Here is a 17105-nt window from a genome sequence, read left to right as displayed (position 1 = left end):
CCAGCTTGTTTCAGTTTACTGAGTGTAACAGAGCCACACCCTTTTTTCAGATTTCCATGCTCAGCATTACCTCAGTTAACCCAAGCCTCTAAAGCACTTTTGGTGCACCAGTAACTACTGTTTCGTACTTCATGTATGCTATATTTGGAGAGGTTGGGACGAACGTACCTTGCTCTTTGCTGGAAATGCGTGGGTTCTTTTACGTCCCCTGCTAACCAGAAGATGCAGGAGACGGGGCCTGCGGTTTATCCTCCTCATCCGAGAGGGCTAGAATGTCTAACCATTTGCAAAAGTCATAGCGAAGACAGCAAATGTCTTCTTAGTTATTTCAAGACTCAGGTTTGGTCCGGTTTCTCTAAATTAAAACTGTACAGTACAGTTGAAATTTATCCTTAAGACATAGAAAGTGAAATTCAGATCCAACCAAATTAAAATGTTGAGACGGATTGAAGCCTGTAAATTACTTAAGCACTCATATACGTTCTAGACATTTACTGAAGAAATGACATTAGAATTATATGTAATATTCACGTTTGTTTTCCAACAGTACACCTGTCCGGATATGCCGAGTTCTTGTGCACTTGAACTCTTGAGAGAGGTAGACTTGAACCTAGTCAACATGCGTGCGCACACGTTTATGAAAGTAACGCAAGACGAACCGATCAAAAATGGCGGCGGTAATCTGAAGGTCGGTTATTTACAATGTCTCAGCAGCGAATTATTATCTGAAAACGCGATCATCGTGAAGTGATGAATCATTCAAACTCAACGACTGGTTACAGATCCTCAAGGCCCACGTTATGTCGTTATTACAATACAAATGGATATTGTTTCTACGGCGATCAGTGCCAGTTTGTTCATGCGAGGCCTTCTTCCAACGAAGGTCGAATGGGTACGTATAATTTACAAACAACGGTCGAGGGATATTCGTTTTTGATCTTTGCATATTTTATAGGTGATTTTAATGTAGATAGATATATTTTTAGTTATTTAGCAAGGTTAGAAGGTGGAATCGTGAAGTATCTTTGGCAAATTTTGCAGGCACAATTTTGAACAACAAACAATGTTGAGGTCTGTTTAGAAGATTCAAAATAAAATGGAATTGACTATCAAAGTCTATTAAAAAAATTCAAATTTTAACTAATAAAACTTTGGGTATAGGACAGCTTAGGGAAAAAAACACGAATTCTAAATCAGTGCGATAGGTAAATAGAGATGTCACAATTTTTCAGTAATTTCGCTATTACTATGTAGCGTTGTACTGCAATGAGGTCTGTCTAAATGAAGAAGCAGATGTCCCAAGGCAGTGAACTGTGTTTCAAGAACAGGAAGAAACTCGATCATAACTTCATAGAATTGTTGTGGTGAATGATTTACAACTTTTTTATGTCATGGAACCATAGTAGTTAAGTGCATTTACGTCTATATCTACGTCAGTCTGCGTTTTCAAAACAATGAACGTGTGTGGTTAAACCAAAATGTCACAGATAGCTTATATGTTTTGCCAATAATTTTGTAGTTACTATCGGACAGGTTTAAGAACATATTTCGCAGCTGGCTGTGCCAGTTTTATTGTTATTGTTATTGTTATTATTATAATTATTATTTTGAGTTTGTAAAAAAGTTTTGAGTGAGTACTCTCACGAGAAACAATTTATTCACTGAAGTGGTGTGAGATCTTAAAATTGAAGACTACAGTTGATAACTGAACTTTGAGTAGGACATATGTGACTTGACAACTATATTTTTGTTCATAATATTTGTCTGTATTAGCCATTATAAAATTATTAAAAAGGCTCATCACACTCAAAGGCATCTGTTACACAAACCTGAAGATCATAGGGGGCTTGTGTGAATTTTTTTCATTGTGCTCACTTATGTACTATTTCTTTTGTTTTTTTTAATCAATTTTCCTCATTTTCTGCAACACCTTTACAAAAGTTTTAGATCTGAGAAGTTTTTGTCAATTCAAATAATTTCTTCAGTGATATTTTCTTTCTTTTTAATATCCTTCTACTTGAAAGTGTAATAACAATAAGTAAGCAGCAAATAAACAGTAAGTATAGTAACAATAATGATAATAATAATAATAACTTTATTGTACTTCAAAAATGCAAAAAATTATACAAATATAATGTAATGCACTTTACATAGAACTGAAATTGAAGAAATTTAGAAATGGCTGAAACTGTTAAAATTGATAAAATTATTGTAGTTAAATAAGAGTTGTGAGAAAAGCATGAGTTGCTCTCATTGAATGTGCTACAACTGCAATCTGACTATTCGTGACATCATCTGTCTTTCCACATTTCATGATTGGAATTTCATGACTGAAGTTCCTTATTCTTCTCTTCCAATCAGGGCCTGCCAATAATGGACATGTTATAAATAATGGTCCAATGATGAATAACGGACCTGTTGGTCCCAAGGGGCTCAGAAGTGGAGGGTTCAAAAGCAACACAGCTGGTCTGCATGACAACTTTGTTGGCAACATGGCACAGTTGTCGATTTCAACAAACAAGGTAATGTATTGTTGGCTCTGCTGTTAGTTGGAAAACATCTGAAAATGTCACCTCTTTCAGTCTTCTTTTAAATAATCCATCAAATTTGGATTACTTTTCACCAGTCATGTGATCTTATTGGTCATTTTCATTTCAGCACTTTCATGTTTTAAAATATCTGCTATTTACACATGTACATAAAATTCTGACTGTGCTTGTATTTATATATGATAATAATTATTTAATTTTTTGCAACTTTAATTTCTGACTTTGTATGATTTATATTTTATAAATACAAGCATGAAATCAGACATGTATAAGGTAGTAAAGGGGTAAGTTTCTAAAGAAACTGTGGTGCTGCGTTGGTGGGAGAGTATAGCAGGTAATTCAGTGTTAACAACTGAGTTGAAAACGTAAATTGGCCACTGTAAAGGGTAAAAAAAATGGACATTTCAAGTGTCAGCCCTTCATCAGAGTGATGGACGACGAAGGGCTAACGACAAAACGTCAGCTTTTTTACCCTTTACAGTGGCTAATTTACATTTTCAACTCAGTTTTTAACACTAAATTATCATGTATATAGTAGTGGTTAGCTGAACTTCTTTTGAGGTGTGATAACTTGTTCAAACATGATCATGTAACTGAGTGATGGACGATGAAGGGCTAATGATGAAATGTCAGCTTTTTTACCCTTTACAGTGGCTAATTTACGTTTTAAACTCAGTTGTTAACACTAAATTACCATGTATATAGTAGTGGCTAGCTGAGCTTCTTTTGAGGTGTGATAACTTGTTCAAACATGATCATGTAACTAAACTTGTTTTTTACATTATTCAGATGCCTGCAGGTTCCCTTGGTGGGCACCTCTCTCCTCTTTCCCCATCAAAGAAGGCATTTACCTCATCCCTGGCACCTGGAGGTCCTGTGTCACCACTGCATTCTCCTAGCAAGCCACCACTTGGATCACCAAAGGCACACCACAATCCAATCACGTCACAAGCATTTGAATTTTTACCATCTACTGCAGTGAGTGTTTTATTTCGAATGCATTTATTTCTTATGTTTTGCTACGTTTTGGCAATTTTATATGTAATTTGAGGATAGTTTCAGTGCAAACCCATCAGCAACAACATTTTACATACAGTTCCTGCATGTTCCTAGAATGGCCACAAGAACAATTTCCAAGGGCAATATTCTTGTAGCCCTCACATCTAAAGAGGTTTGGAGTTGATCTTTGCTCTCACAACAACAATAATAAAGTTCTTTAAACCTCTATGTTTTCTTTAGAACCAAAATCTCCCCCAGCCACAAATACACAACCAGGCACATGTTCCAGCTCCACAGCAGATGGAATCCATTGGTGGAACAACCTACTTTTACACTCAACAAGGACAACAGCAGCCTGCTGTGGTAAGAATTATACTTTTGCTGAAAAAAAACCTCTTGTTAAATTGATGGAAAAAATATTGTTTAATATTTGGTTGTCCTTGTCAGGAAAACATGTTTTAAATGTAGATTGTAATGTCTTTTGTGATTACTAACATGAATGCTCTTTATCACTAATATGAGATAGTAAACTTGTACTTGTATGCTTAAAGAAAAAGTGGCAGATAGTTTTTTCCTTCTGAAATACGTGTATTTTGTCTATTTTAGCTTTTCCCATCGTACCAGGCATATGTGTCAGAGCCTTCTCACCTTGCACATCTTCATAGCACTCAAACACGGAACAATTCTTTCTCCATGTCAACTCAAATTCGACAGGTTAGTAACCATTAGTTAGTATGTGGTAGCCTTTGGTTTGAGTGGTTCAAGCTCTGTGTTGTTCTGGTTTTCACATGCAGAGGGATACTGTCAAATGAAAATGAAACCAGGAAACCCTAAGCAGAATACTGATTCTGCATACGACTCTGCTGATTTTGACCCAGAGAAAACTTTTAGATTGTTGCACTTTGAGCACAAAGAGGTTCTGAGAACCATCATTATCTTGGGCCTCAGACATTATAGAGAAAAAAGACATGTTTTGTTTTTTTTGTGACCCAAATTTCATCAAAGTTATGACTTTGAGTTTTCAACTTTCAGCTTTTCTTCAGGCTGTAAGCATTCTTAGGATTCAAAGCTAACTCTGAATGCATTTTTAGTGAACACCAGGCTTAAGAAAATCATTTTTGCAAATCAAGTGGTTTTGTCTGAAAATCTGAATGTTTCCCTTCTCATTTTTCAGGAACTCATTCACCAACATACACTAAGTATGGCACAGCTTGACCCAGATGATAACAGTAAGAAGCAGCCTTGTAATGTTATGTTAGTGGTAGAAATATAAAAAAAGAGCAGGTTTGGAGGGACTGGCATGCAAAAATGATATCATTAATTTCAATATGGATGTGTGGATATGGTACAATTCTAGGTTTTGAGTAGAGCAGCTACCATGAACTTGAGCAACTATACCATGCCAGGCCAGAAGTTAGCTCTTCATCATAAGTATTTTCTGGTTGTTATTAGTATGATATTTCTCTGCCTCCCACATATTGTCTGTGAGGCTACTCATCATGTTGGGTATCCTCCATCTCATGTCCATGGCCCATGGAATGTTTGTCAAATATATAACTTACTTTCTGAAAAGAATTATTTCTTTTGCTGATGAATGTACTTGTACCATATCATTGTTAGCTGTGCCGCAGGAGGTTGACAGTTACCACACCCTGTGTCCAATAGAACCCTTGGATACCCCAACTGAGCAGGTAAATTCAGTAAACTTGACTTAAAAAAAAAAGAAAACCTATAAATTAACTGAGGTTACCAAAATTAGTTACAAAGAAGGCAGATAAAATGGAAAACATCATGGCATTAAGAAGAGTTAAATTGACATGTTGTGATTAATTTGTTGATTCCCAAAATGGTTTTTTCAGTGGATGTGCTGGGCCAACTTTTACTTTGTTTAAATTATTTTCAATGGGGTATGGGTGGGATGGGGTGGGGTGGGGTGGGGGTTTAATGAAGAACAAGATCTGCAGCAGGCTCTGGTGCTTGGCAGATGTTTAGTGATGTAAAAAAATAAAAAAAGGTGTTCATGGATGTTAGAAGATGAATAAGATTTCATTTTTCCACTTTTATTGAGTTTGCAAGTCTTATAACAATGTGTTTAGCTGACAGTTATATTTTAGCTAATGTACTATGTGTTTTAATTTTTTCCCCTGAAGGCGCAAAGGACGTTTGGTTATATGACTACCTGCTACAAAGCCGCAAATTCTAAAGATGGACTTATTTACATACTTAGAAGAATACATTGTAAGTGGACTGATTATTGAAACGTTTGATAATGAACCGAGGCAGTAAGACAGACAGTCAGTCAATCAGTTAGTCAGTTTGACAGTCATTAGTTAGTTGGTCAGCTAGTCAGTCTATGGGTCAGGAAGTCTGGTAACCAGTCAGTCCTTCGGCCAGTCAGACAGTCACTTGGAGACTCCGTTATACAGTATGTCAGTCAAATGAATGAGGGGGTTAAAGTTTCTAAACAAACTGTAGCGCTGGGTTGGTGGGGGAGTAGAACAAGATGATTTGATTTATTTGACGAAATATCTCGCTCTGACGAAGGGCTAACGCTCAAAACGTCAGCTTTGAAACTCTTTACGGCGACTAATTTACATTATCAACTCAGTTGATGAAACCAAATTTTTTTTAGTATGTCAGTCAGTCAACTAATCAGTGAGTCAGTTATTCAGCCTTTGAGACTTACTTTTTCTGTAAGTCAGTGAGTCAACCGGACAGACAATAAGTCGGTTGGTCTGTCGGTCAGTCAGCCAGACAGACAGTAAATCAGTGATAGGGTCATTCAGTTTCCTTGTTTCCCCATGTTTGTTCTTACATAGAGTGTTTCTTGTGGTTTAGCTTTTCGACTTGTAAATACCAAGTCCATGGCTCTTGTGGATCAGTGGAAGAAAGTCAGCCACTCAAATCTCGTCAGTCTCAGAGAAGTGTTTACAACAAAGTCTTTTGGAGATAATTGTAAGTGTAGAGGAGAAAATAACGTATTTTATCAATCTTAGGGAACGATGTCATTGAACCATTTAATTCTCCTGTGAAGTCCCTGAAACAGACTTGTTGTCTTCAGTGGTGAAACTGACCTTTTCTACTTGAAGTGACTTGGAAAGTCTCTATTTATCATTCCTAGTTTGAAAACAGGTTAAGTGTTTTCCATCTGTAAATGACCATAGCTGACTCTATTCTGGCAATCTAAAAGCACGTACTCGCCTTTAATCGAACATTCAACAGGCATGAATCTATACTGAAATAGTATTTAAGATATGTAATAGGAACTGATTGAGAAGTTATACCTTTGCGCTTGTGAAATGAATCAATGCTTTCCGGCTTCGAGGACTCGTATTAACCACCTTCATTCGTCACACAGCTCTCGTCTTCGTTTACGACTATCATCCTGGAGCCGAAACACTCCTTATGAGGCATTTTTCGGGTCCAGACTCCAATCTCCCCGTGAACCCCGATGGTACATTAGTATTTCCCTCACATCCTCGTGCCGGCGGAATGTTAAACAGACACCGGCCAGGTCACCGCAGTCCCATGCCTGAACGGTTGATTTGGAGTTACATTATTCAGTTGTCGTCTGCACTGAGATCTGTTCATGCATCTGGACTGGCCTGTAGAGTCATTGATCCCTCCAAGATTTTATTAATCGGAAATTCAAGGTGAGTGTACAACTGTTTGTTTTGCGTTGCGTTCTGTTCTTTTCGACTTTCTCTTTTTGAACTTAATTAAAATGTTAACGTTCATTTTGTTTTCTTGGCAGATTAAGAATAAATGGTTGTGGGATATTCGATGTTCTCAGTTTTGATGCAAGTAACAGCCCGAATGCTATGATTCCACATTTCCAGGTACGTCATTAATGTGGTTGAATCTAATGCTTGTGCTAGAGGTTTTGTAAGAGTTCCTGATTCTCCCGTAGTGCAAGGAAGTACCGTGACAAGTGGAAATCCGTGGTAAACTTGTTATTTTGGAGTAATTCATGTTGCGTCACAAATCTTAAATTGAAATCAAAGTTTGCTCGCAAGTTCTCCTTTTCCTAACTCCTGTGATATGTTCAAGCCAACATGAGTTAATCTTATTTTTCTTATAACCTTAAAGAAGCAAATGAAAAACCCTGCTCAGCATTTCCCGAGATCTTTATGCGCTTGGTAACAATTACTTGCTCGCTTGACAACAGATTGTGTGTCTGTGTCACGCCATCGCATCGCGTCCGTTTGTTCCTGTTTCATTGTGTCTTATGGCATAGCAGCATCAAAATTTCTCACCTTTGGACATTAATTTTGTAGCTTACTCGTTTTCCTTTATACTTCATTTTCTCTCGCAGCAAGAGGATCTTACTTCCCTTGGTAAACTAGTCCTTGCCTTGGCGTGTTACTCTCTTCAAGCTGTGCAACGTGAACATATTCAACAGTCGTTGGAGTACATGGCCATGAACTACTCCTCAGATCTTAAAAACCTTATTATGTAAGTGTCAGTCGTTGTTCCTTTTTAAGCAACACTTGTGGAAGGGAAATGTAATGTACACTAAATCCAGCTCTTTGAAGATCATTTTATACGTAGTTCTGGTACATTACCGCGAGAGACATGGAGCTTAGTGGTTAGTGCGCTTGATTTCGAATCGAGAGGTTTGGGTACGACCGGTGACAATGTTATTGTGCTATGTTCACGGGTTAGACATTTCACTCTACGTGTTCCGATCCTCCCATGAGTGTAAAATGTTCAGAAAATTGACAAAATGGAGTGGGGCTGCTTTCGGTGGGCTTGCACATTATGGAGGAGTAGCAGTGTTCCTGCTAACTTCTTTCTTTAGAAACTGGGATATACTGTGAAGATGTAGGCTAATTTTTATTTATCTTAAGCTCTCAGAAGAAACTACAGAAGTAGACCTTTATGTTGTTTTGTTACTCGGCTTTGGAAAGTCTTTGTTCAATCTAAACTTTGCCCTCTCCGACAGCTATCTTCTGGGCAGTCCTATCGCAGCTCACATGAAGAGCGTGAATGACATTATGCCGATGATCGGAGCCAGATTTTACACACAATTAGACGCTGCGCAAGTCAAGTGCGATGTTTTAGAGGGCGAGCTGGCTAAGGTAATACTATAAAAATTTATTACCAGCATATAGATGTTTGGGAATCTTCGTTTGAGCATTTGGAAAAAATTTTTGCAGAATTTTTCAAGACACACAACCATGAGTTCAAAATCGTTATAGACGAACTTAAATCAATCTAAACCTTACATTTTACATTTTTATTAGTCTTTAGGTATTTGTATGTTCAACGCATATGGCCAAAGCTAAACGACATGATTTTTTTCTGTTTATCAGGAAATGGAGAACGGGCGCCTTTTCAGAATCCTCTGCAAGATTGGAATCATCAATGAACGACCAGAGTATGTTTTGTGCCTTCGTATTGATTGTTTCTGCTTGCACCGTAAACACCTTCAGACTGACTGATTTCTCATACGTCATTTTCGTCATATGACATCTATGTTTCTTCAGGATCGATGTGTATTCGCAAATCCACGAAAATTAAAAAAAAAAAAACCCGGCAATGTAATGTTAGGCAATGGATCCCGTTTGATTTCCCTCTGACTCGTGCCCATTACTTTACAGATTCACTATGGATCCAAGTTGGTCGGAGACTGGTGACCGATATCTTTTGAAGCTGTTTAGAGACTACTTGTTCCACCAAGTCACTGAAAATGGTGCACCATGGGTAGACTTGGCTCATATAGTTGCCTGTCTAAACAAGGTTAGTTCTTTTGGAAACGATGATGGTGTTTTTGGTAACTTAAAAAGTTTTATCACCGCGCTCCAATTAATTTGATAGTTTTTACTTTGCGTTCTCATTGACTGATGGGCTTTTGTTATTACTTCGGTTTTGATTTTGTAATTCTTACAATGTTTGTCTTTCATCTTTTGAAAATTAAGTTAGACTGATTTTCCAGTTTTAGCTGATATTATCGAATCTAATCCCTCTTGTCATTACATTCTAATACTTCATTTCATTGTTTCATTTTCCAGCTAGAAGCAGGGACAAACGAGAAAGTTTGCCTTATGTCACGAGACGAACAGTCTGTGTTGGTGGTTTCATATCGTGATCTGAAGCAGTGCTTCGAAGGCGCTTTCGGTGAAATAATCTCCGCTTCTCTGGCGTAAACACACCCCTAATTTAATCACAGAAACAAAGTGGTAGGTTTCTTAATGGAAAAAAAAAGCAGTTAACAACAAAAAAAAAAGCTCGCGTGGTACTCGTAAAGGATTTGGAGTGAAAGGCACGCGTGCGTGGATTGTGGGTGAGTTGCCCGCGGACAAATCATCTATGTTCACTCCTTGGGTTATTTTTATCACAGCAACAATAGATATTTTCTTGATATTCTCTTGATATATTAAAAGGTTCTTAATAAGAAGATAGGTCACCGACGATTCTCACTCGCCTTTTGTGTATCGGTTCTTTATACAATTGAAACTAATTATGTGCGACATCACTTTTCTAGAGGAGAAATCTAAGAAGGACAACGTAAAAATTCGTTTCCTACGCAGATTCAACCACGAATACAGAAGTGTTATTTTACGTTTCAAGATCATTTCGGATCTGAAAGCTGTCTTAGATCACACGCGTCGATTACAGGTAGCACCTAGAACCAAACGTGGATTAACTGACTAAATTATCTTGGTTTTGACTTGTTAATTATTTTTTGCACTACGACGGATTAAGCATATTTGCCAATCAAACGCGCCTCGACAACCGCTGTAACAGAATGGTGCTTCTTCTTTGAACGATGGGTTGAAGTAAAAGCACAAGAATTCACAGATTCATTCTTGTAAAAGTTCCTACTTTTCCACATGATAATGATTTAGTTTTGTGCAAACTTTTTATGCAATTTGAGTGCAGCGACTGGGCAGATGTCTGTTGGGTGGCCTCGAAGTAAAATTTTAGAACTGCGCCAGACGTCTTCATCTAACCCACGATTCTGTAATTCAATGGTCCGTCTGATTGGCCAGAAAAAATATTGAATAGGCCCTCGTTGGCCAGTTATTGGCTAGACAAATAGCTTGAAAACATCGAGAAACTGCTATTTTGTGCCAGGCTCGTGGACAGGGAGGACCAGAGAAAAAACGTGTTAGGGGGAGAGGCGATGGTTTTTCCTCCTTTAGGTTTCCTTTCTACCGCCACTTTTCACCACTTTCGATCTTATTATTTGATCTTTACATCTGACCGAGAATCAGCCAAAGACCAGAAAAATACTAGATCGTTGTTCATTAAAAACAACAACAACAACAACAACAAAAAAACACGTAAATGAGGAATCTGAGAATGGTGGAGTGGAAGCTTACACGTTCATTTAGCAGCTGTAACAAATGTGGCCTGAAGTTCAAAGGGGTTCCTGTACAGCCACTATTGAATATTTCCTTCCTTGTGTTTGGTTACTTTTCGCTTGGATTAACTTAAAAAAACTTTAACTCTACTCTAACGTTGTAAAATTAACTTGTAAATATCTCGTTTGGAGGTCAGGGAAAATCTGAAAGCTGTAATTACCTCTTTATTGGTATCTCGTTTATACCTTTATGTGTTTAAGTAAAGTAAAACAATATACATACTGTATAAAATTCTATCACTCGTGTAGATACTGTGCAATTGTACAGCAGCGTTTTGCATACTGTAAACGTATTTTTCAATATTTATAGTTAAAGGAAGATTAGCTACGGTTTTTAATGAATTATTTTCAAAATCAAATATTTAGATCCTTTTTTTAAAGGACCTTTAAAAAGAAATTCGATATTTATGATGTCGAGTTTGCACAAGAGTGACATACCTTCTACGAGAATTCTAGATGCAAGTCAAAGTAAGATTTATTTGAGATATTATTATTAAAATGAAAAGTCTTCAATAAAGAATTGTTTGAACGTTACCAATGGTGTGCTTCTGTTTTCTGAGCGGAGTTCTCAGATATAAAGACATAATGAAATCTTATTTTGCAATAAGATAATGTTAGTTTTATCGAATGAGTTGATAATGTAAATAGCAACACTGTCAGAGCTCTGACGAAGGGCTAACGCTTGAAACGGTATCTCGGAAACTCTTTACGGTGGCCAAGTTACATCATCAACTCAGTTGATAAAACCAAATGTTTTTGTTATACTCCTCCACCGACGCAGCACCAGTTTGTTTAGAAACGTACCTCCCTTATTTTGCAGTACATTAAAAAGTATTATTTTGAATATAGGATCTTAATCTTTTACTAGTTTGGAGTCATTACCTTAACATGTTACTAGGAGAGAAACTCCCCTAACCCTGGAGAGTGATTAGCATCTAATTTCTCCCTACAAATCATCCCTGAATTAAGCATTAAGGTTACAAGAATAAACTTAATGATCATCTGCTAAAGAAGCTCTTGATTGTTAAATAAGTTCTCCTTGTCAACACCTCACGAAATGTACAGAGAACAGTAAGGAGAATATGCATATTGATATATGGCTGTAAATGGTTAGATTGCTATCGTTCACGAATACGGCTTCCACTTGAAAACTACGAAGTTGTAAATATATCATGCTCAGTAGCGTCTGCACAAAATATTCTCGATCATCATGGATTCACGCTCTGTTAAAGAAGACACTTTGAAATACAAATCTAGTCCTGCATTTCTGGTTCCTGAAGTTTCTCGGAATTGTTCTCTTCCCTCATGCACTTCATTTTATTTTTAGTCACCTCCTGCAAAAAAGTAAAATTCCGAATCGACTTGTCGCACCGTTCCCCTTCTCCGCTGTCTGCAGTTACAGTGAACCTTGAAACAGGAAAACACGATTTTCATGAGAATGAATATCATGGGTGTCAGTCCTGCAGCGATGTGATACACGTCATCAGAGAGCGAAGCATGCTGGCACAGCGCGGCTACTAAATATACCACGAGCGTTATCAGTGGAAGTATGGCCATCTTCAACGCGAGATACGCGTGCGTACGAGATCCCACGCTAGGATTCGCGCGCGCCATTAGATAGTTCGAACCCTTGCATAAGGCGATCACAAACACTACAGCCTGACTGATGCTGGCCATGAATACAATTATCGCCCCGATTTGCACTGCAAGACGGCTATCGGGTTTGCCATGCCCTGCATAACGGTTAAGCGTTACGTTGATTAAAGGAGCAAGACCCACGAAGGCCAAGGAAATATTGTTACAAACGAGCATGACTTGATTCAGTTTCTCAATGTAGTGAAATAGCGAGTGGTGCGTGAACCATAAAAGCGCGACCACCACGAACGTCGCTCCATACGTGAAAATTTCCGACTTCATGTGTAGGAGTGTGCTCTGGATGCCATGGCTGTTGACTTCCTCTTCCGTTGGAAAATCTTCAGCAGTGATATCTAGGATCAACAGAGTGGAAACAATCGCGAAAAGTCCATCACTGAAAAACTCCACTCTCTCTTTGTCGATGAAATTCCCAAACATGCGATCGAACTCCGATCCAGTTAGATGCACACGAGTCCATTTGCGATAGATAACACCCGCGAGGCGATTAATGCAGGGAGAGAAGACAACAATCGCCACAACAATAAGGGCCAATTCTATCTTGGCCAAGCTAACTGCACCAGCTAAAATATACAGGAAGGGGTTAACAGCTTTCTTCACCAGCATCAACTTCATCCTTTGTTTGATTTCTTGATGGGAGAGGTTGTCAAACTCGGGGTCCAGCAGCCGTGGATGATGAAAGGCGTACACGATCATGATCACCTCCAGGATTTCGAGAACGAGCAGGTTTCCGCAGATCAACATCATGGGAAGGTACTTGTAGGTAAACATTCCCTCTAAAGCGCACGTGAAAGGGAGAAACGAAGTGAATAGCAACGATCCAAGGTTTAACCAGACTAGCACATCATCGAGCCGTGACAAGATACGGAAGCGCACAACATGCGATTCCCATACGGCACAAATTACGAGGAATCCTACAAGGTAGATCAATAACTGCGGCCATTTGTCGCTAAGTTGATCGGCAAGGCTGGAGCTTTCTGTCGCATTCTCCTCGAGTTTTCTGATAGGTAGAACTAAAATGGTCGCCACAATGGCAAATACTGCATCGTTGAAGCATTGCAAACGCTTGAGATGGAGAAGATCCAATTCCTCTGTCATATCGCTTCAATTAGTTTCGTTATCAAATGTGGATATGTTCAGAAAATGAAAGCGTAAATGTCCCTCAATTCTACATAAATTCCGCGTTGTTAAAATGATCTCTAAGTTCCTGTTAGCTCACAAAGCGAAATTAAAATCGTTTGTGGTTCTTCCAGATGTTTCGTGTAGATCACATGGTGGGAGAATACCGCTCTCCGCATCTTTGGAGTCCCATTCGTCGCAGAATCGAACTCGTGGTCGCAAACGCTCGACTTCTGCTATAAATTGACTTTTTTTGTCATGCAGATTCCACTCAGACGATCCCTGAGTGGATATTAGACGGCAAAAAAAAAAAAAAGGGCATTAAGGTAAAGTCCTCCGGCGTTTAGCGTCACGCAACGTTCCCCTTCCAATAGTTGTTGATGGGGGGATCGCGTGACGGCCAACATCCAGAGGATATTGGCCTTTAAAACTGTTCAGTGTAAAGTAAAAATCTACTCACGTTGATTTTTGAAAACGCATTTATTATTGCCTTTCAAGCAAACAGCTATCTCAACTGCCTTAGGTTCTAAACATTATGTATCAATTGGCTTAAATTAGTTTAAACTGTGTTTCATTACAAAATAATGATTTTTCCTTTTTCTCTCATGCAATATACATTATCTTTCTTTGCAAAATAAATTTTGCAAACTTATAATTTCTCTAATTCAGGTACTAACAATACCTTTCGAAAAATTTTGTTAACTCAATACTTAAAATTAGTAGGCAAAGTAATCTGTGAGATAAAGTATCTACAGAAGCTACAGTCTATTTAGTTAAAGATTGTTGAATGGAATTGGACTCACAAAAGGGTGAGATTTTAGTTGACTTCTCTTTGGAAACCACGTTGCTCCAAAAGTTTACACTAGTTTTCTTGATCTTAGAGATGACACAACATCACAAAATATTGGGAAGATACTATTTCCATAATTAACATAGCTGCAATTTTAAAATTGCTTTTGGAGAGAGGAAAATGTTTGCAAAACAAACATGCTTTATTTATGTATACCATCATTACCCTTACAAAACATCTTTTAACCTTAACAACACAATTTGCTTGCAAAACATAATTGTAAATGAAACCTCACAGGAGTCTTACCTCCTAAAATTAAATAGGAATTGGTATAAATAACGGCATGGAGAAGTCCAAGCCTAAACTCCAGATCAAGATGTCCGGGTATTTTGCAAGAGCTCTGTAATGAACTTGAACATAAAATATTATTATCTCACAAAGAAAAAAGTAAATGAGAACTATTAAGAATATCTGACAGGTGATATTCCTGTATTTCTCCTTGATTCAGACACCATCCTTTCCATGCATCTGAATCTTTAGGGCTAGTTTAGGTCATTTAAAGGTTGCTCAAAATAGTTGTGCCAGTTTTTTGAACACCAATTCTTTAATGGATTGTGGCATCAACACTTTTTCTTTTGTTTCCTTTGGAGTGATATAAACTAAATTATTTAAATAAAGGTGGGTAAGTTTTTAAAGAAACTGAGGTGCTGCATCGATGGGTGAGTTTAACAGGGTAATCTAGTATTATTAACTCAGTTGATAATACTTAATTACCTAATTATTTAAAAACAAATTTGGATCAGTTTTATTATTTTTAAGGTTGCAGTATCAATGCTTAAGCTTGTAGAAACACCATAATTAGATTTGATTAACAAAAAAACCCAAACAAAAAATGATGACTGTGACACCAGTTGTTGTTTATTGAAAGGCAGTCATCATTTCAAGATGCACCTTTGTGCAAATTTCAAATAATTCAGAACATTCAGTTTATCAGTTTAGAGCCAGTATAATTTTTGTCAACTTAAACATAGGGTAGAAAACATTTAACAAAGAATTTGGTTCAAAAAACAGCAAAACTATTTTGGGCCACCTTAAGTCTGAAACTATTTAAATTTTCTTAGCATGCTAATGACTGTGATAAAGTGGTGTCACCTATGAAATTCTTTTGAAGACGCAACCTACTTCTGTGAGGGGGAGGTACCCAGGTCTCCAAGTCAGGATCCATGGCAACATCGTGTCTCAAAACACCCACTTCCCTATGGCCCCAGCAGAATTTCAGTGCTAGGAACAAGAATGGAGTTACAAATGCGCCAGCATGGAAAGCAATATAGATTATTAAAGCACTTGCTGTAATTGCAACGCTGTATGCTGCAAGACTAATAACAGGTAAAATGGCAAGTTTCAAAGTCAAGTAGTAGTGACTTGTTTTGGAAACAGCTGGGTTCACCTTTGGTTCCAGATGGGATGGACCTTTCCACAGTGCAGCAACAAATACAACAGCTTGAGACATACTTGCCATAAATATGACCACTGAGCCACACTGCACAGCAAGCTTTGTGCAGTCATCAGGTTTCCTAGGCTTGTCAGCAAACTTGTTCAAAATGGCAACAATAAAGGGAAAGAAACCAACGAAAGCCAAGGAAATGTTGTTGCAAACCAACATGAATTGATTCATTTTTTTGATGCAGTGGAAGAGAGAGTGATGGATAAACCACAAGAGAGCAATCACAATGAAATTTGCTGCATATATCAAGAACTTCGGCCACATGTTCAGTACAGCTCTATCGATTCCAAATTGTTCGACACAGTTTTCAGATGGCAAATTCTCTGTTGTGATGTCCAATACCAGCAGAGTCGAGACAATCGAGAATACTCCATCACTAAAACATTCTACCCTCTCTGTGTCGATGTAGTTACCGAACATAAGATCAAAATCTGCTCCAGCCACGCGAACAAACTTGCATTTTCGAAAGATGAAGCCAATTAGACGATGGATGCAGGGCGTGATGATGACGATAGAAATCACAACCCATGAAGTAACGGAATTGACGAGACTCAGAGACCCAGCCAAAATATACAGAATTGGATTAAGAAGTTTTTTCGCCAACATATAGTTTCTTCTTTCCTTCTGTTGTTCCTTAGAGAGGTCTTTTAGTTCGTCTATCAGTAAGTAGTCATGGTGAAAGGAATAGAAAATCATAGCCACTTCGAGAAGTTCTACAACTAACATGTCAGCGCAAATCAGCATTAAAGGAAGATATTTTGTCGGATAATTTCCCTCCAGTGCACACGCAAACGGTAAAAACGAGGTAAACATGAGAGAGGTTAGATTCAACCAAACTAACACATCGTCTACATGGGCAAGAATCTTAAAACGGTGCACATGGGATTCCCAGACAGAGCAAATAACAAGAAACGATATGAAATACACTACAAGCTGCTTCCATCGTTTATCCAGCTCAGTTTCAAGGTCTTTAGAAGAGTTTTCTGGAATTTTGCGGATGGGAAGAATCAAAATGGTCGATACTATGGCAAAAACAGCATCGTTGAAGCATTTCAAGCGGTTGAGATGCACCAAATCTCGTTGATCCGCCATACTTTCTCCTTTCATTCGAATCGTACGCAT

The 17105-nt window shown here is 38.0% G+C and overlaps 3 protein-coding genes across 3 annotated transcripts; 1 reads left to right on the top strand and 2 right to left on the bottom strand.

The window, feature by feature from the left end:
• Window positions 1-636: 636 nt before the first annotated feature.
• LOC113664434 (PAN2-PAN3 deadenylation complex subunit pan3) lies at window positions 637-11451 on the top strand. Its single transcript, XM_027180037.2, has 16 exons — window positions 637-892; window positions 2362-2522; window positions 3339-3527; window positions 3789-3911; window positions 4155-4262; window positions 4723-4777; window positions 5169-5239; window positions 5699-5786; window positions 6387-6503; window positions 6907-7201; window positions 7303-7387; window positions 7864-8003; window positions 8494-8629; window positions 8864-8928; window positions 9152-9290; window positions 9563-11451. The coding sequence occupies exons 1-16, from the start codon at window positions 751-753 to the stop codon at window positions 9695-9697; spliced, it is 2049 nt and encodes a 682-aa protein (XP_027035838.2). The 5' UTR covers window positions 637-750; the 3' UTR covers window positions 9698-11451.
• On the bottom strand, window positions 11067-14157 carry LOC113664447 (endosomal/lysosomal proton channel TMEM175). Its single transcript, XM_027180045.2, has one exon. The coding sequence runs from the start codon at window positions 13666-13668 to the stop codon at window positions 12241-12243; it is 1428 nt and encodes a 475-aa protein (XP_027035846.2). The 5' UTR covers window positions 13669-14157; the 3' UTR covers window positions 11067-12240.
• Window positions 14151-17105, bottom strand: LOC113664219 (endosomal/lysosomal proton channel TMEM175). Its single transcript, XM_027179815.2, has one exon. It carries the CDS (start codon window positions 17103-17105, stop codon window positions 15597-15599), a length of 1509 nt encoding a protein of 502 aa, XP_027035616.2. The 3' UTR covers window positions 14151-15596.

Source organism: Pocillopora damicornis, chromosome 13 (genome assembly GCF_964200805.1).
Source record: "Pocillopora damicornis chromosome 13, jaPocDami1.2, whole genome shotgun sequence".
NCBI classification, from domain to species: Eukaryota; Metazoa; Cnidaria; class Anthozoa; order Scleractinia; family Pocilloporidae; genus Pocillopora; species Pocillopora damicornis.
Note: the sequence above shows the minus strand (reverse complement) of the source record. Positions and strands in the feature narration are given on the sequence as shown.